Raw genomic sequence first — 23,808 nt, 5'->3', positions numbered from 1 at the left:
ATACACCACCCACATGCAGACTGGTCAATCAACCACAGAAGAATATCAGATCCTGAAGGGAGGCAGAGGAAGACGATATCATAGAGACAGTCCTTTTAAAGCCCCATATTGCTAATGGTTTCACCAACTGAGTAAGAAACAATGGATAATAATGGTTGAAACACAAAGCATCACATCTATAGTTTATCATATATAATTGTGCTTAAGTTGACTGTAGTAAACTGTGGCTCACATGACAGAATGATCTTAATTATTTTCAATTAGTTTCTTTTGTAGTTAATCTAAAGTCCTGAGTAAAATAATTCATGGTAGCATTGCCACAAAGACATGTGGAAACTGAAAACTGTAGGCATAATTCTGGGGTCCAGGATGGGCAGCTGAAGAGAGCAACCCCTCTACAGATGACACCAAAATAAGCCCTCTTTGAGCCTGTGTGATCCTTCATGTCTGATAATCTGTGGATCCAGGGCTCATGGACATTTAAAAGAAAGGCATGCCTTTTTAGGCAGCTTCTCAGCATGTTACTGATGACATGCTTCAAGATTTCTTGTACAGAATCTGACGATTCTTAAATAAGAATCCCAATAGTTTTGTTAGTCAGTATTCATTTTCTAGTCACTAAGAGCTAAGCCTTGAGGAATAAAATTCCAACTAAGAAGAATAATAAAAAACGGGAATGGCGCCCTTGAAATACTAGTTCCTTATCCCTAGGATTTTATTGTAATTAGAATATTATGTATATAGTTTAATTTATAATATATATATTTAAATTTCATTACTTCATAAGGAAAGGCAGTCTCCAAGAAAAATTAAAAGCCATCTATATGAATGTCCAAATTTTCAAGAACGATTTCATAGCCTGGTTGAAAATGTGTACTCTCCCCATCACTTTGCAATTGGAAGAACTGCAGAATCATGAATAATACAAAAAGATGTTAAACTTTTCAACAAATCCAGATGGGTACCAATGTCATTGAGAATTCCTGAGAATCACCTTGATTGCTGCTTCAGACCTAGGAGCCTGAATTGAATATCACTTACCAGTTGGAACCTATTGGCTTAAGTGAAGACAGTTTCCACAATACCATTGGTATCTATATTGTTTACTTTTAAAATTGTACAGACATTAAGTTTGTATTTTTGTCAAATAAAAAACGTCCAAACTTTAACATTCAGTCATTTCCCTTGCTAGCCTTCTATTTCTTCTCCCTTATCACGTAGACTTTGGTGCAATAGAAAGAATGATGGATTGGGAACCAGAAGCCAGTTTTAACACTAACCTTTGTTGGGACCTTGCAAATCTCTTCTTCATTTTGCATCTTAGTTGTCCCTTCTGCAAAATGAGAGAGTTGGACTAGATGTCCCTTTCAGCCATGATTCTAGGGTTTCCATTGTTCCACACAGTCACTGGATGAAGAGACATCACCAATGCAAAGACTGAGCCGCCATGAGAACTCACGTTATGTCTTGCAAGACTTGAGACTGGGTATAATGGAGGCCTAAAGTCTTTACTTCCAATCTTAGGTAGCAGGGAAATATGTCCATTTGTGGGTTATGCTGCTCATCATCCCTCTACTCCCTGTCTACCCACACCATGCTATGTCCTGGATATTCAGAATCAGGGCTTGTCAACACAGAAGACTCGCACACTTGTGTGATGCTTTTGCTGATCCTGTTCCTTTGACAGAAGATCCCCCTGCTTCTCTACCTAGAAACTCTCACTCATTCTTTTTATTTTGTCTTTTAATTTTATATTTTGACATAATTTCACATTTGGAGAAAAAATGCAAAATCAGTACAAAGAATCCTCATGTACCTTTTACACAGATCTCCAAAATGTTAACTTTTTTCCACACTCCTCTCTCTCTCTCCCTCTAGCTCCCAGAATTTTTCTTCTAAGCCACTTAAGCATCAGTTTCAGACATGATGCCCCTTTACTCCAGATACTTCAGCGTGCTCAACCTGAAAAATAAAACCAAGGCGTTCCCCTACATAACCATAATGTAAATATGAAAATCAGAGAAATAATGTTAATATAGTACTGTCCTCTAACCTAGATCTGGATGTTGGATGTTGCCAATTGTTCCTTTAATGTGGTACAGTAACTCAGTGTTTCTTTGCATTTCCTGACACTGATAGTTTTGAAAAGTCCATTATTTTGTAGAATGTCCCCCAATTTGTTTTTGATAGTTTTCTCATGTTTATATTCAAGTTATGTAGTTTTGATGGGAATACCACAGAAGTTATATGCTGTTTTTCCTCAATGACTCATGTCTCACTTTTTTTTTGTTTAGATGAAAGTCCTTCAATCTCTTACTCCCACTCCCCTCCTAAGATGTGAATAACCACCGTTACCAATTGGCATTCGTGCAGTATTTTGCCTATGTATCTATGTACACAGATATCCACATATAGACACACATGTACCCTTTAAAAACATAAAAATGGGTTGGGTTCAGTGCCTTCTGCCTGTAATCCCAGTAGTTTGGGTGGCCGAGGTGGGTGGATCACTTGAGGCCAGGAGTTCAAGACCAGCCTGGCCAACATGGTAAAATCCTGTCTTTACTAAAAATACAAAAATTAGCTGGGCGTGGTGGCAGGTGCTAGTAGTAGCTGCTACTTAGGAAGCTGAGGCAGGAGAATCACTTAAGTGGGGGAGGTGGAGGTTGCAGTGAGCCGAGATCATGCCATTGCACTCCAGCCTGCGCAGCAGAGCGAGACTCTGTCACAAAAAAAAATAAAAAAAGATTTCACAATACACCTACTGCTCTGCAATTTACCTTTTTTCATTTAACTGTATGTCTTTGTGAATCCTTCTATATCTTTTTGTTGAAGCTGGGTCTACAGGCATGTGCCACCATGCCCGGCTAAGTCTTGTATTTTTAGTAGAGATGGGGGTTTTGCCATGTCGGCCAGGCTGGTCTGCACCTACTGGGCTCAAGTGATCCTCCCACCTCAGCCTCCCAAATAGCTGGGACTACTGATGCACATCACCATTCCCAGCTAATTTTTGTATTTTTTTTCAGATGGGGTTTCGCCATGTTACCCAGGCTGGTCTGGAACTTCTGGGCTCAAGCAGTCTGCCTTCCTTAGCCTACCAAAGTGCTAGTATTATAGGTGTGAGCCACTGTGCCAGGCCAAAAGTGGCATTTTTTAAAAAAAATAGTATAAGTATGTCCTTGTTTAGATCGTTCCCTACTAATGAATATTTGTTTCCATTTTTTTCTATCACAATGTTTGTACTTAAATTTAAGAACATACCTCATTTATAATTGTGATAGATGCTACCAAATAGCTCTCCTAACACACTTTTCCAGTTTGTATTCTCATCTACTGTGCATGAGATAATTTGCGTTTTTCTGACTGTTGGTGATGTGGAGCACCTATTCATGGCCTTTGGGTTTCCTGTTCTGTGAATTGCCTGTTAGTGGTCTTTGCTGTGAGAATGCTGAATTGGTCGGTCTTTTTCTGACTACTTATTTCTCCAGGCCTCACTCAACTCTGTTCCTCTGCAGAGGCTTCTCCATTTCCCCTAATCAGCCACCACCCCCTCTGCTGTCCCATAACACTGTTCACACCGTGCCCAGGCCTTCATTTACCAACCATTCCATACAGAATCTACTCATTCCAAAAGTGTCCACTGTGAGCCCTCTCTGTGCTTGGCCTTGGGCTAGGTGCTGGGTGGAAAGACACGAGCCACTCATCATAGACTCCATGCTAAAGTTCAGTTTTGAAACGCAGCTTTGAGCATAGAAAACAGCATGAGTTTTAGATCTAGACATAACTTGAGTTGAATTCCAGCTTCACCACTTCCCAGCTGTGTAACTCAGAGCAAGTCACTTGATCACTCCAAGTCTCCATTTCCATACTAGTGAGGTGGGGCTAATTCCTCCCTTAGAGAGTCACTTGAAGCTGGACAAGAGACAATATATCTGAAGTGGTTAGCCAGGGCCCATTTACACAGTAGGCTTGCAGTGAATGAATGGTAGTTGAAAGGCAACTGTTAAGAGGTCAAAATCAGTTAGTTCTCAGAGGTTCTAGGAGCCATTAATAAACTGGAAAATAAAAAGGAAGGAGGCAGCTCCTCTGTTTGCAATGCAAAGGATATGGATGAGTGCCGCTTGCCCAGATCCTGCTACAGAACATCCTTTATCTTTCCTGGTCTCTGCAGCAGATTTCTGCTTTGTCCTGGCCCCTGTCCCAATTCAGCTGTGCACTGTTGATGTACTACTGCCACTGCTGTGGGAAGAACAGGTGCTTTCCTTCTCAAATAAATGTTGGTCTAGGCCGGGCACGGTGGCTCACGCCTGTAATCCCAGCACTTTGGGAGGCCAAGGCAGGAAGATCACGAGGTCAGGAGATCAAGACCATCCTGGCTAACGCGGTGAAACCCCATCTCTACTAAAAATACAAAAAAATAACCCGGGCATTTATGGTGCGTGCCTGTAGTCCCAGCTACTCGGGCGGCTGAGGCAGGAGAATGGCGTGAACCTGGGAGGCGGAGCTTGAAGTAAGCCGAGATCCTGCCACTGCACTCCAGCCTGGGCGACAGAGCGAGACTCCGTCTCAAAAAAAAAAAAAAAAAAAAATCCACAAAGTGTTGTCGAAATTTAAAATATTATAGATGTACAGGAGTAATCCTGGCAATATATTTTTAAATTTTTAAAAAGGTGACATTTGTTTTACACAATACATATTACCAAAACAAACAATGAGTAATCTGTGATGTGCTTCTATGCCTGTTTACTTTTCTGGAAAGTGGTTCTCCAATTTTACCTTTTCATAGTACCTTGTCCTTCTCCTTCCCAGCACTTACCCTATAATGTTAATTAAATGTTCTAATTCTTTTCTGGCCAAACTCCTAGACTATAACTGTTTTTCTAGCTAGACTCCTATCTCTCTGAGATCAGTGACTTAAAAATTTACAACTTTTCTGCACTTTCTAACACCGTCTTTTAACAGATAGATGTTCAGTAAACGTTGGTGAAAACAAAATCACACTTGTCTTGAGGAGAATTGAAATAGGCCAATTAATTGGCAGTGTTTCATTATGAGAGGAGAAAAATATTTCAGAGCAGTCTAAGTTACGTTAAAGGTATGCAAAAATAATTTTTTTAAAATTAAAGATATGGGATCTGTCATCCAGGCTGGAGTGCAGTGGTGTGATCACAGCTCACTATGACCTTGAACTTTCAGGCTCAAGCAATCTTACCTTGGCCTCCTTAGTAGCTAGGAATACAGTTTTGTGCCACCACACCTGGCTAATTTTTACTATTTAAAATTTCTTATTTATTTTAATAAAAAGAGTTCTTTTAAAATTTATTTTTATATAATTTTTTAATTAAAAAGGATCTTATTTTAAATATAGATGGGGTCTCCTTATGCTGCCCAGGCTGGTCTCCAACTCCTGAGCTCAAGCGATCCACCTGCCTCAACCTCCCAAAGTGATGGGATTACAGCCATGAGGCACCGTGCTTGAGCTTTAAACATTTTTGTTCAGACGGTCTCATTCTGGAGTGCAGTGGCGCGATTTCGGCTCACTGCAGCCTCGACCTCTGCAAGTCAAGCCTCAGCCAGGTACAGCTGGGACTCCAGGCGTGGGCAACCACGCCCTGTTAATTTTTTTTTTTTTTTTTTTTTGAGATGGAGTTTCTTGCTGCCCAGGGTGGAGTGCAATGGTGCAATCTCGGCTCACTGCAACCTCCGCCTCCTGGGTTCAAGCGATTCTCCTGTCTTAACCTCATGAGTGGCTAGGATTACAGGCATGCGCCATCACGCCCGGCTAATTTTGTGTTTTTACTAGAGATGGGGTTTCTTGCCATGTTGGTCAGGCTGGTCTCGAACTCCTGACCTTAGGTGATCCACCCACCTCGGCCTCCCAAAGTGCTGGGATTACAGGTGTGAGCCACCGCGCCCAGCCGCCCAGTTAATTTTTAAAATTTTTTGTTGAGACAGCCTTTTGCTATATTGCCCCGGCTGGTTTCAAATTCTCTGCCTTTAGCGATCCTTTCACTTTGGGCTCCCAAAAAGGTGACAGCTACCCCATCAGCCAGGCAGGCATTCAAAATTTATCAGACCCAGACGGACCTGAGTATGGGACTTCATTCAGTTAGCACCATCCTATGCAGGTGGTGGTGGGGGGTGATGGGGGTGGGGGTGTGTGTATGGCAATTGTTTAAAGGCATTTTTTTCTTTTCTTCCCTGTACCTGCATCACCCTTTATCTTCGTGCTCCTAGAATTTGTGATAGAAAGAACAATGTGTAGCCAATGGATAGCTTATATTATTTTAGTGTAAATTCTTGGTATACAGTTTAGCAAAAACCTCTTCTTTTTTCCTTTAAAAATTCACCTTTGGCCGGGCGCGGTGGCTCCTGCCTCTAATCCCAGCACTTTGGGAGGTCGAGGCGGGCGCATCACCTGAGCTCAGGGGTTCGAGACCAGCCTGGCCAACATGTTGAAACCCCGTCTCTACTAAAAATACAAAAATTAGGTGGGCGTGGTAGTAGGGACCTGTAATCCCAGCTACTTAGGAGGCTGGGGCAGGAGAATGGCTTAAATCCGGGAGGTAGAGGTTACAGTGAGCTGAGACGGCGCCATTGCACTCCAGCCTGGGCAACAACCGCGATACTCCGTCTCAAAAAAAGAAAGAAAGAAAGAAAAATTCACTCGTAGCCCCTACAAGGAAGTGTAATGGCTCACGCCTGTAATCCCAATGCTTTGAGAGACAGAGGTGGATCTATACCTTCAAGCCTCGAGCTTCACAAGACAAAGAACTTACTTGAAACTGCTGCTTATCGGATGACATATAAGGGCAACTTGAATTGATGATCCCAGGTTGCACTCATCAAACTTGGCCCAAATAAATTCTCCCCTTATATTAACTTTGCCTCAGTTTTTCCTTTAGGTCGACAGTTACTTCTAAAATTCTACATATGGGTTTACCTTGTATTAAAATAAGGTGTGAGAAGGGCAAATGAAACCCGAGGCTCCCATCACAATCTTGCCACCTTCAGAGAATTCCAAAGGATCAGCATTAACTCCAATATTTAGCAGGAGTGCAGCTTTTCAAGATTCACAAAGTGTTAAATCTGTTGCCTAGAATTCCAGAGAGTTGGAGGCGCCCTGTGTTCAGCCTAAAGGTAAAAGCGATCAGCCTAAGATCATGAGCGCAAGGGAGAAGTTTGAAGCCATGAGCTCTCAAGTAGGCATTTCCCGCTGACCAGGTCTGCGGGCCAAGCAGCCAGCCACGCCGGCCCTCGTCATGCACGCGATAAGCTAGGCTCCCACGCCACGTGGCACTGGGAAGGCGTCCACCGAGCGCCAGGGAGAAGGAGGCGGAGCCCGGCCTCAATCTCCCCCGTGTCCTCATGGGACTTGTAGTTTTCCTCGCGGGGGTAGCGGGCACGAACTCCCCGGCTTTTGTCGGTAAATAGCATCTCCTTCGTACGAGTCATTCAAATAATAGATGTAGCCTAGGTAGCTTCAAGAGAATATGGGAAGGGGAAGGGGCAAAGCAAGGAAGGCAAGCCTAATAATTATGGGCGGGGCAGAGAAAGGATTCGCACTCAGTACGCATGCGCACATCAGCTCGGGAGGATGGGCGGTGACGGAAAGGCGACGACTGGAGCGGTGTTGTCCCCGGAAGTGCCTTCCCTCCCGGTCTGCGCGGACGCGGCCTCCTTACCTCATTTGTCCTCGCCCCTCCCCGTCCCTCTACGCGTTGTGGTTCCCGGTTGGTGCTTCCTGTTCGCAGCCGCGGCAGTGAGTATGTGTGTGACGGACCCCCCAGCCGCCCGCGGCCCGGGACCCCTACCTATCCTCCGTCTCGCCCGCCGGGCTGTGGAACTAGCGCGTGCCCCCTCGCCGGCCTCGACGTCTCCCGTCCGTCCCTCACTCGTGGCAGGGCGCAGCTCCTGGTCCCTCAGCTGCGCCCCGCCTCACGCGGCCGGGCTGCCGGACTCGGAGGTCCGCGTCTCCCTGGCCCTCCAAGGGCTAAGGCCGTGATTCTAGAGCGGCTGGGCGTCCAGGGTCTCGGTGGGGGTTGCGTGTCTGCCCTTTTTATCTCTCCGCAAGACCCCCAGTCTTGTAGGGAAGCCAGTCAGTGAAGCGCAGAGGTCTCGGCGCGCCGAGAGGGAATCCAGTCTTTGAGGACCGAGTAGTCCCGGGCCACCTCCCGCCTCTGCTGTCAGAAGCAGCAGCTGCAGCCGTGGAATCCAAGATTTCGGGAGCTGTGTCCCTTTCCTCATGTAAAACAAGTAGACTTGGACTGTGTTCACTAAGGCGCCCTTTATCCCTCCCATCCTGTGAGCGGACAGTTGCCTTCAACTTTCGGGAAGAGCTGCCGGTTCGGTGGAAAAGCTGTGGCTGGGAATCAGGAGGCCTGTGTTCTAGCCGTGGCTCCCCCACGAACTCGCTGGCGACTCCAGAAAGCTCTTATTGAGGCTGAATTTAAGATTATTTCAGATTACACTATTGAATTAGGGGCTCCATTAGGGCCTTTTTCGCTCAGTAAGTTTATCTGAGCCCGTTTCTCCAACTATAAAACGAGAGCGTTCAGTTTGATGACTTTTCAGGTCCCCTCAGAAGCTCTTGACTTTGTGGTTTTCTTTTTCTTTTTAAACTTTTATCTAAGACCGTTAGAGAAGTGACTTCGTGTTTTGAATAGTTAGGCTGTCACATACAAAGACTTTTAAATGGATTGTGTGTATATTTAGGAAAGCATTATGCTTTGGAGACAGTTTAGCATTGCTGCTTTCAAGGGAATCTGAGGATGAGGAATAAACTCAGGAAGGATCGCAAGTGATGATTATAGTAGTATGTTAGGTATCAGGGTAAGAGACTGCATGACCAAAGGAAAAGGGCTAAGGGAAAGGTGAAGGAAATGTTTCCGGATAGGATTAATTCTCATGAAAATCATGTCTATATCCCAAGAAGAGCTGGGACTTACGTGACTAAATTTAGCTTATTTTTTTCCTCCCGAAATACTGTGTTCTGTCTTTTGTGACCTTTGTTTCACACATCTGGATTCTCCACCCCAAACAAATTTGATTCAGAGTGGCCATCGCATTTGAAAAATGGACAGACATTTTAACCGCTTAGTCAATTGTGTTTCAACTGTCCTGTCGGGACAGTTCACTAATAGTAAGAAAGGAATTTTATGTTGAAAGTAAAGTGTGTTCATCACATTCCAATGAAATTTGGACTGAAAATGAGGCTGTGGATTTGATTTAAATCGACCCGAGATGGATGCCTATGTAATCAAGAAGGAACATCTAGGGAGGCTAAAGGTGCTTTGGAAGTAAATAAGAGCAAAAGATCAGAATGACCAGTAGGTAGACTGTGAGAGCGGAAGGATTGATTAAAGACTGCATTAAGTAAATGCTGAAATCTTAAATAAGCCTTAAGTTGTCTAGTTTAAAACCAATCAATGAATACTGCTCCCTCTTTTGAATAGTAATAGCCTTTGCAGTTATTCTATAACTTTTATATTTGTTAAGATATTTTAATTCTTAGATCTAAGTTTCATTTCCATGATACTTTAGGATCTTACATGGGAAACATCTTTTCTGGTCATGGGATTGATCGTCTTTGAGTACCAACTTGGGAGATTCTTGAATGGCAAACTGACAAATGTGTGTTTTCCTTCTACCTAAAATGTCTCATTCAGTTTTTAAATTGTGCTGGGACGTAAAATGGATAGTTGTGAGGTAAATTTAGGTGTTAGAACCAATGCAAATATTGCAATGAAGGAAGGTTTTTTTTTTCCCCAAAAAGTCTTAATTTGAAGTTAACTTATTTGAAAATTTTATTTTGGGCCATGTGCGGTGGCTCACGCCTGTAATCCAGGCACTTTGGGAGGCCGAGGCGGGGGAGAGGGGGATCACGAGGTCAGGAGTTCGAGACCCGCCTGGCCAACATGGTGAAACCCGTCTCTACTAAGAATACAAAAATTACCCAGGCGTGGTGGTGCGTGCCTGTAATCCCACCTACTTGGGAGGTAGAGGCAGGAGAATTTCTTGAACCCAGGAGGAGGTTGCAGTGAGCCAAGATTGCGCCACTGCCTTCCTGCCTGGGGAACAGAACAGGACTCCGTCTTGAGAGAAAAAAAAAAATTATTTAAAAATTGTAGTGAACAATTGGCTGAGAATCACAGAAATGTGAATCACTTCTAGCTGTGTTCTTAACCAGCTGCATAACCTTGAATTAGGCCTCCTATCTCTTTGTACTTCAGATTTCTGATGGGAAGATTGAGGAGTCTGTATGAGATAATCTGATTTTGTTATCTAGTTAGTATACTTGGGAATCATGTACAGGGATCAAAAAGCCAAGAAAGCCTTCTGAGTCAAGGGGATGTGTGTGTGTATGTAAAAAACATACATTGTCCTCTGAGACACTTTTTAAAAGGGTAAATTAAATTCATTTGAACGTAATTAAAGCAGTAACATAAACCAAAACAGCCTCAGGCTGACCTTAACCCTGGCATACATAAGCTACCTTAATAAGAGAGCACGTTATGCCCAGCACAATTTTCAAGTACAGAAGGTACAAAATCCTCTTAAAGGCCATAGGGACCAAATTGTTAAATTCATTTTTCTACATTTCAGGGAAAGAGATAAATCCCTCGACCCAAGGAATTCAGTTTTTATTATGGTTCTGTAGTTTATTTTTGGCATACATTCACAGGTGTGCCTATGGCTCTATTCTTAATCCCTTTCCTTTGGGATGGCTCCAGGAGGAGGACAAATTTGTAACTCTGTAATTTAGCTCTTTAATTTTTTCTGTGCTGCACTGGAATTATGTTTTATCTTAAGTCCACACTGGATCCTCAGGATGGATCCAGTGAGGATTTTGAAAGAAGCATAATTCCTTTGACTTCTTTTAGAATTAATTTACCTATTAAATAAAAAGGAAAGGATTCATCTTTTATTTGAATTCCTCTGAGGCTAACAATTCAATATAAACTGATAAATGCTATGAGCATTATTCAGACAGCCACATTCAATTTGTGTGATAATAACAGCATAGCCACCTGAAGGACAGTACAACAAGGGCACAGGCATATGATACCTTTTAGAAGAAAAGCATTACAGGTTGGTTTATTTATTTCTGGAAAACAAACAACTCCAGTAGGAATGTAGTGCCTTTTTGGCTCTTGTCCATTTGGTTTTTGGGATTGAGGTGGTTCTAGTACCAGAACTACCATCACAACACCCTGGTATTTTGGGGCAGAAATTTGGGACATTAAGAAAACAACTAATTTTAATTTTATGTGTACAGCTGTTAGTGGAAGAAAGAATAAATTGGCATCATTATTGCTCTCTAGGCTGTCCCTGATTTTGGACACACACTTATTTTTCCAGGGCTCTCAGTAGTCCATCATTACCTAATAGAAACATCTACTGTATAGAGTTTTGGTTGCTGATGCTAGAATTTAAGACTTTGGAGTAGTTGAAAGACAACAGAGAAATTCATCTCATAATTTTTGTATTTTAAGCACATACGAGATTTATCGGGGCTGAAGAACAAATGCCCAGTGGTGTAGTTCATTTATTCATATATGAATTCAACAAACGTTTGTAGCTGACCCCGAAAATACCAGTTACCCTACTTGGCTTTGGTGATTCATTGTTTAGTAGAGTACATATAGTTCCTTAGTTCCTGCCCTCCTGGGGTTTGTGATCTGTGTTCCTTGGAAATTTATGTTGAATAAGTAATTAGAAATGTGATGAGTGTTTTGACATGTAAAGTGCTTATGGATGCCCATAAAAGGGGCTCTTAATTTAGCCTGGTTGGAAGTGATTTTGAGCTGAGTTTAAAATATGAAGGCTGAGGAGGATTTCATATGCTCACAGTAGAAAGTAAAGTGTTTCACTTTATGCATTTATTCCCAAAGTTGGGAGTTCTGTCTCAATATAGGGTCATTATTAAGTTTGTATTTATACGTTATAAATATACATTATAAAAATATACAGTTTTGTAACTAGTACAGAGTTTTTAGGCAGAGTCTGGCTGTGTTGCCCAGGGTGAAGTGCAGTGGCATGATCTTGACTCACTGCAGCCTGTGCCTCCCAGGTTCAAGCTATTCTTGTGCCTCCGCCTCCTGAGTAGCTGGGATTATAGGCGCACACCACCACACCCAGCTAATTTCTGTATTTTTAGCAGAGATGTGGTTTCACCTTGTTCGCTAGGCTGGTCTCGAATTCCTGACCTCAAGTGATCCACCTGCCTTGGCCTCCCAAAGTTTTAGGATTACAGGCGTGAGCCACTGCACTGGCCCACGCTTGTTTTATTTTTGAGTTGGGTTCTAGCTTTGTCACCTAGGCTGGAGTACAATGGCGTGACCATAGCTCACTGTAACTTTGAACTCCTGAGCTCAAGCGGTTCTCCTACCTCAACCTCCTGAGTAGCTGGGACTACAGGTTTGCACTGCCACGCCTGGCTAAGTTTTTAGTTTTAATTTTTATGGAGATGGAGTCTTACTGTGTTGCCTAGGCTGTTCTCAACTTCTGACCTCAATGTGATCCTCCTTCCTTGGCCTCCCAGAGTGTTGGGATTACAGGCATGAGCCACTGCCAGCTTAGGCATTTTTATTTATTTTTTTGGCCAACGATCAGAGGGCCATGAGATTAATTTGTTAATTGAGAAATATACATTTACACTGAAACAGTAAACAAAACTGTTTCTTGTTAGGGATTTTAGTCATAATCGAAGTAATATTCCTGTGTATGCTTGAAAATATGAGCTGTAGAACCAGAACCAAGGAAAAGATGAAGAATGGATAGGCTAGTGAGAGCTACTTTAAGTTTTGTTTTAACATTTTGGACAAGGGTTTTGTGTCCTGCAATAGATCTCAACTTGTTTTTCATTTACAATATACCTGTGAAATCTTACATATCATGTGCTGCATAATAGCATTTTGATTAAAGACAGACCATATGACTGTGGTCCCATAGGATTTGTATACTGTTTTTGCTGAATCTTTTATATGCTTAGATACACAAATACCATTGTGTTACAGTTATTTATAGTATTTGGTACAGTAACATGCTGTACTGGTTTGTATCCTAGGAGCAATAGACCATACCATATAGCCTAGTTGTGTAGTTGACTACACCATCTAGGTTTGTGAAAATCATCCTATGAAGTTTGCACGATGAAATTACTGAACAAAGCATTTCTTAAAGTGTTGACTGTGTTTCCATCAATAACTATAACTCAATTTGTCAGTAGTAATTCTCGTTAGGGAGTGGTGGGACTTAAAGGAGTGGGTCCTAACAGGACTTAGAAATCCTTGGAAAAAAGGTATTTTAGTATGTCTGAAAATAGTGATGGCCTTCATATTAGCAGTTGTCACTAACAGGTGATATTGTTCCTTAAACTCTCATGATCTGAACTTTTAAAATATATTCTGTGTACAACTTTCTCTTTTGCAGCTTCAAGGTTACTGACTTTTTATGATGTTTGGTGGCTATGAGACTATAGAAGCATACGAAGATGATCTTTATCGAGATGAGTCATCTAGTGAACTGAGTGTTGATAGTGAAGTGGAATTTCAACTCTATAGCCAAATTCATTATGCCCAAGATCTTGATGATGTCATCAGGGAGGAAGAACATGAAAAAAAGAACTCTGGGAATTCGGAATCTTCGAGTAGTAAACCAAATCAGAAGAAACTAATCGTCCTTTCAGATAATGAGGTCATCCAACTGTCAGATGGGTCAGAGGTCATCACTTTGTCTGATGAAGACAGTATTTATAGATGTAAAGGAAGGAATGTTAGAGGTCAAGCACAAGAAAATGCCTTTGGTCCTTCTGCTTCCCTTCAGTCTAATGAGCTGGTTGATAAGAAATGCAAGAGTGATCTTGAGAAGCCTAAACATGAAGAGAGATCAGATGTAATCCGAGAGGTCATGATTATAGAGGTCAGTTCAAGTGAAGAGGAAGAGAGCACCATTTCAGAAGGCGATAATGTGGAAAGCTGGATGCTACTGGGATGTGAAGTAGATGATAAAGATGATGATATCCTCCTCAACCTTGTGGGATGTGAAAACTCTGTTACTGAAGGTTAGTATCATATTGGCCATTTTGAAAGTAGTATCATCTTGCATAAGGAGGACCGCTTTTCCTAGAGAAAAGACCGATAGGGTCTGCTCCATTTAATTCCTCACTTTTTGGTCTTGTCTTTTGGCTTGTTTCTTATGTGACTCTCTTACCAGTGCCTACTCTAATGGTGGTCTGTCTGAATATCAGAAAGAGTATGTCAGAATACCAAAGACACTCTGCTTCTGGTGTAAGCAGATTCATAGCTGCTTCTTCCTGTTTGGCTAGAGCCAGTTCTGGACCTGAAATCTTACCTCCCCCCCTCTCTGCTTGGTACCACAGGTGAGTACTCCATCCACCTCTGACATTAGCCCCGTGCGCTCGTTCAGCCAACTCTGTTGGGACTGTGTCTTCGTATGGGATTTGCTTACCCAGGAGTTAGATGGCAAGCATAGGGAATGTCTGGCACACAGAATATATGGAATTAGTGTTAGGATTAGGATTTTAGGTACTCCACAGTCAGAAAGACAGGAAAATATGAAGATCTGTAAGTCTAGGGCAGATTATAGGAGAGAATGCGAATTTTGAGAGCTGCGTCATCAAGGATTAAAATTTTGGTGTTAGTTTTGCCTCTGTGACGTGTAGTCATCTAGTCTTAATGCTTATGCCTTCAAGAAGTTCCTTCTTTTCGTTTCCCTCCCTTTATGGCTAATGCTCAGTCTCTTGCACTAGTTTCCAAAGTAGTCTTCTTTTATATCGACCCTGTACACTGTTGTTAAAACTGGTATTGAAATGCTCTTTTACTCATAGTACTTTATTGCTGCCCCAAAATTTTTAGTGGCTTCCCCAGAAATGATGACATTGAATGTAAATTGTGCTTGAAGCCCCTGGGATTGGCAAATGTCTTTTTAAGAAGCCAGATAGAAAATATTTTAGGATTCCAAGCCACATGATAATCTTAACTACTCAACTTAGCCCTTGTGGGAAAGCAGCCTTAAATAATACCTATAGAAATGGGGGTGGCTGTTCTCAATAAAACCCTATATAAATAAACAGGTGACTGGCTCAGACTGTAGTTTGCAAACCCTGAGAACTTGACAGCAAAACGAAAAGAGAGAATAGTAGTTAGGACATAGAACAGAATCACAAAGTTTTTTCCATATAGGTGAGCTCTGATAATGTTTTTAGGTAGAAAGAAAGGAACTTGTGAAGAAGGAGAGACTCAACCTGTTTGATGGATTGGGTTGGGGGCCAGGTTAGAGATAGGATCAGGTGTATGTGTTGTTGAATTATTCCTAAAAAGGAAGAGACACACTAGTAATTGCTAAATCATCAAATATTTATAGAGGTAGAGGAGAAAGAATAAATTCAGATGGATTGAGGTAGATGAGAGAACATATGAGGATGTGTTTGATTTTCTTGGGAAAATGAAAGCAGAAGTAAGAGAGGGTGGGGTATAATTGGAAGCTTAGAATGTGGAAAGGATGTTTAAGTGCTGTGGGGAATACTTTCAGGCAGTGGTTACCAGTATTTTGAAGATGACAACCTGTTTAACTTCGAAACAATTTGTGGACCACCCATGGTTGTAGTTATGATTTTAGTATTCAATTGAGAAAATGCATATTAGAAAGAAGCTACTACTCTTAGATGACTTTGTATTTTATTAACCACAACATTGATATGTGAGAAATAGTATTTATAATGCATTGCTGTATGTACCCATTAAGGTAACTAATTCTACAGTTTCCCAGGAGGCTGAAGGCTGTTAAGTTGGAAATCATTGCACTCTAGTGAATCAACAATAAGAGAATAAAGGATTGTTTAGAAGTAGTGTTCAGTCAAAATTAAAATATGAACTTGTAATGAACTCACTTTGAAGGATTCCATAACTTTATCCAGTAATACTTGTCAGCTTGGAGCAAGATGACAGAAACAAAATGATCTTGGGTTAGGCGTAACACTATAGAAGGCCAAAATAAGCATTTAGTTTATTCTTTCTCTAAATTACCTTTTCCTGAGATCATATCTAGTTTCATTAATCACTTCTGTATTTATGGTCATCAAATTGTCGTCTCCTTAACCATTTTGTTGATTTCAGTTTCTCCGTGTACACCTACTGAGTATTTCCGTTTGGGTATCTTACTGTTTCACATTTAACATACTGAGAAGAAAGCTTAATAAGCTGAAAAAAAGCTTATTATCTTTCCTTTGAAACAGCTCCCTGCTGCTTTCTATTTGCACTAGAGAATCTACAGACATGCTGCAGTTGATGGCACAATGTGGGTAGGTTGGGAAAAACATGAATTAGGTGCTGGATTTGGAGAAGAAATCGAACTGTGCCATGTTTGGTAAATGATGGTGATGAGAAAGTAGAACCTCGGATTTGTGTTTTTGTTTTAGCCAAGTAGAATTAAATTCTGCATTTTTGAAAATTAATTTACTTGACTCTTATAAACTGTTACAAATACTCACATATATATTCTGTTTTATTTCCTTGATCCACTAATGCTGTAATCCTATTTCTTTCCAATTAATAAACAATGTATTTAGTACTGATGCCCATTTAAGAGTGTTGTTACTCTGTAATCACTACCCCTTTCATAAACATATCTGGGGATAGATCGGTTCGTATAATCTTTAGAGAGAAGATTTTTTTCATTTCTGTTAAAGTGTAGAGAAAATCTCAAGTAGTTTAGAAATGCCTGTTGTTAAACAGCATCCATAACTATTTTATGTTCTGTTTCCTTGACCTCACTCTGAAGAAAAAACCAAAATTATCTCCCAGAATTATGGCATAGACAACTGCAGTATGACATAAAAGAAAAGATTACAGGCTCCTTGAGGGTGGGTCTTTTCCATACTCATAAACCTACTTATAATAATATTTAGAGTAATGTCTTGACACATATATTACCTGCTTTCTCATTAATTGCTAAATCATCACACATTTATTGAACATCTCTATGTAGGGTATAAGTAATGCTGAAGTAGTACTGGTGACTTACAGTGGTAAAAGACTTAAGTTTTAGGCTGAGCGCGGTGGCTCACGCCTGTAATCCCAACACAGAGGCTGAGGCGGGTGGATCACCTGAGGTCAGGAGTTCGAGACCAGCCTGGTCAACATGGTGAAACCCTGTCTCTACTAAAAATAAAAAAAATTAGCTGGGAGCAGTGGCAGGCGCCTGTAATCCCAGCTACTTGGGAGGCTAAGGCAGGAGAATTGCTTGAACCTGGGAGGTGGAGGTTGCAGTGAACTGAGATTGCACCATTGCACTCCAGCCTGGGCGATGGAGTAAGACTCTGTCTCAAATAAAAGACATAAGTTTTAGCCTTGAATGACATAGTGTTTCGCTAAAGAGACAGAATATAAGAAGCCAAGTAATTTACGGAATTCTCTTCTTACTTTTTTTTTTTTTTTTTTTTTTTTTTAGCAGAGAGGTCTTGCAGTCTGGAACTCCTGGGCTCATGTGGTCCTCCCACCTTAGCCTTCAGAGTAGCTGGGACTACAGGTGTGAACACAGCTTGGAAATCTCTTTTTTTTTTTGAGATGGAGTCTTGCTCTGTCGCCCAGGCTGGAATGCAATGACACCATCTCTGCTCACTGCAAGCTCTGCCTCCTGGGTTCACGCCATTCTCCTGCCTCAGCCTCCCGAGTAGCTGGGACTACAGGTGCCCGCCACCACTCCCAGCTAATTTTTTGTATTTTTTTAGTAGAGACAGGGTTTCACCGTGTTAGCCAGGATGCTCTCCATCTCCTGACCTCATGATCAGGAGATCACGGCCTGTCTTGGCCTCCCAAAGTGTTGGGATTTCAGGGGTGAGCCACCGCGCCTGGCCGGAAATCTCTTAGCCATAGGAGTTAAGCCTCAAAATTCTGGTGATACAAGTGGTTGAAACTTAAAACTTTATTTAAAAAATAGGATTAGTGAATTTGAGATAGTTCATAAGTCTGTGAAAGACTATATAAATACATACGTATTTAACATTTACTATTACTGAATTTGTAGTAAATTTGAGTACAGCACTCTCTCTATCTGTGAAAACTTCAGACTCTCCCCTATTACTTTAATTTCAGTGAGACATTATTATATTAAAAAAATACAGGCCAGGCACGGTGGCTCAAGCCTGTAATCCCAGCCCTTTGGGAGGCTGAGGTGGGTGGATCACTTGAGGTCAGGAGTTTGAGACCAGCCTGGCCAACATGGTGAAACCCTGTCTGTACTAAAAATGCAAAATTAGCCGGGCATTGTGGCGAGCGCCTATAATCCCAGCTACTTGGGAGGCTGAGGAAGGAGAATTGCTTCAACCTGGGAGGCGGAGGTTACAGTGAGCCGAGATCATGCAACTGCACTCAAGCCTGGGCGACAGAGTGAGACTCTGTCTCAAAAGAAAAGAAAAATAATAATAATGGGCTTACACATTGGTTTTGCTCTGCTGACAGATAATACACAACTCAGAGGCATGTATTTTTTTCCTTTCTATTCTTCCTCTAAATCTTCAACACTTTTCTGATTTTGTGATCTGAAGTTGTTGATTAGCTTCCTGAGGCTCCATTGAGACCGTATATACGTGACACTTAACAGTCTAGCCTTCCTCAGTACATATAGCTATATGATGGTGGTTTTGCCTGTAGTTAATTCATGTCAAAACATAGGCTTTCAGTGCCTATTATATATGACTTTCAGCTCTCTCTACTGAGGGATGTGGGAGTTTATTTCTAAGGTCTGAGCCTCTTTTCCTTTACTCCTTTACTCTTTCCTAAGTCTTCTTTATAAAAACTGTGCATGTTCTATTGTTTGTTTTCCTTCTTGGTTCCCGCCCTTTACTTTTTTTTTTTATTATCCCCAGCAAGAGTGACTTGTAATTCTCATATATTAGAAAGGCAGATCTCCCGGTGGAAGAAAAGATACACCCAAGGAAGTCAGCATATTTAGTAATTTGTGAGGGGGATCTCAAGTTTGGAAAGGATTGTTATGTAAGACAACAAAATGATGACATATGACAATAATGACAGAATAGCTACTTATTTTCCTGATTAGGGAAGGGATATTATTAGTTCTAGGAGTAACTGCTAGCTCTTTCTTGTACATTTTTTATTGTGGAAATATAAAAATATATAAAAATGTTATAATTGACTTCAGTGTCCCATAAACTAACTTCAACAGTTACCAATTTATGACTAATCTTTCCTGTCTGTAACTCTGTGCCCCTGTGTTATTTTGAAGCTAATCAGACATCATTTCATATGTGTGTGTTTGTGTGTGTATACATCATGTGTGCACATGTGTGTGCATGTATACACATTTGTTCCTCAGTGTCTATGGGGGATTGGTTCTAGGACTTCTCATGGATGCCAAAATCTATGGATGCTTAAGTCCCTAGTATAAAATTGTGGAATATTTACATATGACCTATGTACATCCTCTTGTATACTTTAAGTCTGGGGTGATCTTTTGGCTTCTGTGTGCCACATTGGAAGAAGAATTGTCTTGGGCCACACATAAAAAACACTAATACTGACAGTAGCTGATGAGCTAAAAAAAAAAAAAAATTACCAGCTGGACACGGTGGCTCACACCTGTAATCCCAGCACTTTGGGAGGCCAAGATGGACGGATCACGAGGGTAGGAGTTCGAAACCAGCCTGACCAACATGGTGAAACCCTGTCTCTTCTAAAAATACAAAAATTAGCCCAGTGTGGTGGTGCATGCCTGTAATCCTAGCTTCAGAGGCTGAGGCAGGAGAATGGCATGAATCTGGGTGGCGGAGGTTGCAGTGAGCCGAGATCATGCCACTGCACTCCAGCCTGGGCGACAGAGCGAGAGAGACTCTGTCTCAAAAAAAAATTAACAAAACAATCTCATATTTTAAGAAAGTTTACGAATTTGTGTTGGGCCACATTCAAAGCCTTTATGGCTGTGAGTTGGACAAGCTTGCTTTAAGTCATCTCTGGATTACTTAACATACCCAATACAATGTAAATACCTCGTAAATAACTGTTATATTGTATTTAAGGAGTAATAATGAGAAGAAAAATGTACATGTTAAGTAGAGATGCAATTTTTTTTGGTCTGGAATATTTTCTTTTGTGTTTTTTTTTTTTTGAGTCACAGTGTTCCTCTGTCGCCCACGGTGGATTGCAGTGGCGCAGTCTCGGCTTACTGCAACCTCTGCCACCTGGGTTCAAGTAGTTCTTCCACCTCAGCTTCCTGAATAGCTGTGAATGCAGGTACCTGCCACCATGCTTGGCTAATTTTTGTATTTTTATTTTTTATTTTTTAAAACTTGTAAAATTTTAAAATCTTTATTTTTTTTATGAGATGGAGTCTCGCTGTGTCACCCAGCCTGGAGTGTGGTGGCATTATCTTGGCTCACTGCAACCTCCGCCTCCCAGGTTCAAGTGATTCTCCCACTTCAGCCTCCCAGGTAGCTGGGATTACAGGCGTGCACCACCACGCCCAGCTAATTTTTTTATTTTTAGTAGAAATGGGGTTTCACCATGTTGGCCAGGCTGGTCTTGAACTCCTGACCTCAGGTGATCTGCCCGCCTCGACCTCCCAAAGTGCTGGAATTACAGGCGTGAGCCACCATGCCTGGCCAGTTTTTGTATTTTTAGTAGAGTTAGGGTTTTACCATGTTGGCTAGACTGGTCTTGAACTCCTGGCCTCAAGTGATCCACCGGCCTTGACCTCTGAAAGTGGTGGGATTACTGGTGTGAGCCACCATACCCAACTGAAACGTTCTTTCTATCTATCTATCTATCTATCTATCTATCTATCTATCTATCTATCTATCTATCTATATTTAATCATATTATCGTAGCCAAACGAATTCCCAGTAATTCTTCCATCATCACATACCCAGCCAGTGTTTAGAGTTCCTACACTGGCTCCTAATTTTTTTTTCTTACAGATTATTTGAATTCGATCCAATCCAGGTACTATAATTGGTTGATAAACTTAAGTATCCTTTAATGTATAGGTTGCCCTTAATCTCTTTCTTTTTTAAATTTCTTGTAATTTGCTGTAATACCTAGATTCTTTGTCTTCTAGAATTTCCAGTGGTCTGAATTTTGTAGTATGGCTTAACATGTTCTACTTTCCTCTGTCTTTCCTGTGAATTGGTAGTTAGATCTAGAAGCTTGATTAAATTCAGATTTTCTCTCTGTTGTGTCATCAATTTGATACACAGGTTCATTTGTTTCACTTTGCTTTTGACACGTTATTTTTTAGAATTATCTTTTTTTTTTTTTTTTTTTTGAGACGGAGTCTCGCTCTGTCACCCAGGCTGGAGTGCAGTGGCCGGATCTCAGCTCACTGCAAGCTCCGCCTCCCGGGTTCACGCCATTCTCCTGCCTCAGCCTCCCGAGTAGCTGGGACTACAGGCGCCCGCCACCTCGCCCGGCTAGTTTTTTGTAGTTTTTTTTTAGTAGAGACGGGGTTTCACTGTGTTCACCAGGATGGTCTCGATCTCCTGACCTCGTGATCCACCCGTCTCGGCCTCCCAAAGTGCTGGGATTACAGGCTTGAGCCACCGCGCCCGGCTAGAATTATCTTTTAAAAGTTTGGTTTTCTTTTATAATCATGTAAAATGTTTATAAGTTTCCAGATTCAAATCAGCAAAACATGATAATATCTATTCAGAGAAGGCAAACCTTCTGTCCAGTCTCCAACCTGTTCCTGCCCTTCCCCTTATGAGTAATCATTAAGAGAAAATTGTTGGTTTGTCCTTACATGTATATATATTTGTACACTCTTGCCCTCTTTTGTTTGTTTGTTTGTTTGTGTTTGTTTGTTTGTTTTTTGAGATGGAGTTTCGCTCTTGTTGCCCAGGCTGGAGTGCAATGGTGCAATCTTGGCTCACCACAACTTCCGCCTCCCAGGTTTGAGCGATTCTCCTGCCTCAGCCTCCCAAGTAGCTGGGATTACAGGCATGCGCCACCATGCCTGGCTAATTTTTGTATTTTTAGTAAAGACGAGGGTTTCTCTATGCTGGTCAGGCTGATCTCAAACTCCCGACCTCAGGTGATCTGCCCACCTCAGCCTCCCAAAGTGCTAGGATTACAGGCATGAGCCACCACGCCCGGCCCTCTTTCTTAATAAATACTGGCATACTATCTACTCTTTTCTCTAACTTTATTTTTTTCTCTTAGCCGTATGTATATCCTGGGGATCAATCCATAGTATTGTGTAAAGATATTTAATATTTCTTATTTCTAGGACTATGGACTGTTTTTGTATCTTCCTCACTAATCTGAGCTGGGCACATTAGGCATGTAATAATTACTTTTTGAAAGTGAATGAATAATTTAAATTAGTTAATGAGTAATGCACTTGTTACAGTCTTAAAATATATTTTAAATGAATAATAGTCTAATTCCACTTTCAGAAGCATGCTTTGTTCTTGTTCCTGGTTATAATTTTTTTTATCGTTTGCTAATTTTGAAATATTTAGGTTTAGCAAAAAACCAATTGTCTCAGGTTTTAAAAAGCAAATGCCTTCTGCAAAAGGAAGAATATGGAATTTTTAAGAGTTGAAGAAGTCATATTAGTTCCTGGTTTATGACTGTTATGGTGTAGAATTTGTGTTAATGCAGAGCTCCTTCAGTATGTATAATTTGGCACACAGCCCCTTTTGTTTGTCAGCATTTGGCACATTGAGGATACCTAACAAATCGTAGGTAAATTTATTTATTTATTTATTTATTTATTTATTTATTTATTCCCTTAGGTAAATTTACTTGCATTCTGCCTTTGTGTATAGAGAAGAGCTCTTTACATAGTATTATTTAAAGTGAAATAATTGCTTGATTAAGGTAGACCACTTTTGAAATTGAAGTGAAATTATGGCCTCAACACTTATGGCAGAAAGTGTTTTAACTATTTTGTGTTAAATCCCTTTTTCTCCCAAAGCTATACACACAGAAGTTTTGGATATAATTTCAAAGGATGAAGAACTTATCTAGAGGCCATTGTTGAATTCCTGGCATTTATTAGGCACTCAACTAAGACTGGATATCTAATTAAAATTTGAATAGAGTGGGTTACCTATTTGAATTTTAGGTTTTCTGATATATCATTTCATTTCATCTGGGTCTTTACATATGTGTTTTTTTGTTTGTTTTTGTTTTCCTGGCTGGATTAGTTTCTACCTTGCCTGTCTCATATATCTACTTATCTCTCAGTTCTCAGTTTAAAAGGTCACTTCTGAATGAGGTGTAATGGTCATAGGTTCTCAATTAATGGTTGTTGTTGGGTCTGTGACAGCTGTGCAGTTGGATAGCTTTGACTTTGGGTAACTTAATTTCTTTATTGGTAAAAAATACATTTTATTTTATTAAAGTCATAAAGAAAAATGAGATATTGGGTAGGCTTAATGTCATAGGAAAATATTTTGATAAAAATCTTCATAGTTACACGATAGGTTCATGATCATTGTGGCAAACATGGGCTTATAGCTTCCACTTTTTTGTTGTTGGGTTTTTTTTTTTTTTTCCCCCAGACAGGGTGTCTGTCTCCCACCCCACCCCTGCCCCACCCGCAATCTCTCTCTCTCTGTCTCGCTGTTGTCCAGGCAGGAGTACAGTATTGCAGTCATGGCTCACTGTAGCCTTGACCTCCCAGGCTGAGGTGATCCTCCTACCTCAACCTCCCAGGTAGCTGAGACTACAGATGTGGGCCACCACGCCCTGCTAATTTTTTGTATGGAGTTAGGTGGAGTTTCACCGTGTTGCCCTTGTTCACCATGTTGCTGGTCTTGAACTCGGC

General features: G+C 41.2%; 1 protein-coding gene across 11 annotated transcripts in view; it reads left to right on the top strand.

Moving 5' to 3' along the window:
• Window positions 1-23,808, top strand: part of ZCCHC7 (zinc finger CCHC-type containing 7) — a 261,414-nt gene that overhangs the window by 15,548 nt on the left and 222,058 nt on the right. For 2 of the 11 annotated variants that reach the window (XM_005581281.4, XM_074017061.1), the window contains exons 1-2: window positions 7,648-7,762; window positions 13,435-14,065. In XM_005581281.4, coding sequence (XP_005581338.1) covers window positions 13,456-14,065 — 610 coding nt within the window. In that variant the 5' untranslated portion in view covers window positions 7,648-7,762; window positions 13,435-13,455. Of the gene's footprint in view, window positions 1-7,647; window positions 8,510-13,434; window positions 14,066-23,808 lie in introns of those variants that run through there. The other 9 variants (XM_005581282.4, XM_074017062.1, XM_005581285.5 and 6 more) reach the window with 5 other exon arrangements.

The sequence above is a fragment of the Macaca fascicularis genome, chromosome 15, assembly GCF_037993035.2.
Source record: "Macaca fascicularis isolate 582-1 chromosome 15, T2T-MFA8v1.1".
NCBI classification, from domain to species: domain Eukaryota; kingdom Metazoa; phylum Chordata; class Mammalia; order Primates; family Cercopithecidae; genus Macaca; species Macaca fascicularis.
The sequence above is the reverse complement of the archived record's forward strand: the minus strand, read 5'-3'. Positions and strand labels throughout refer to the sequence as shown.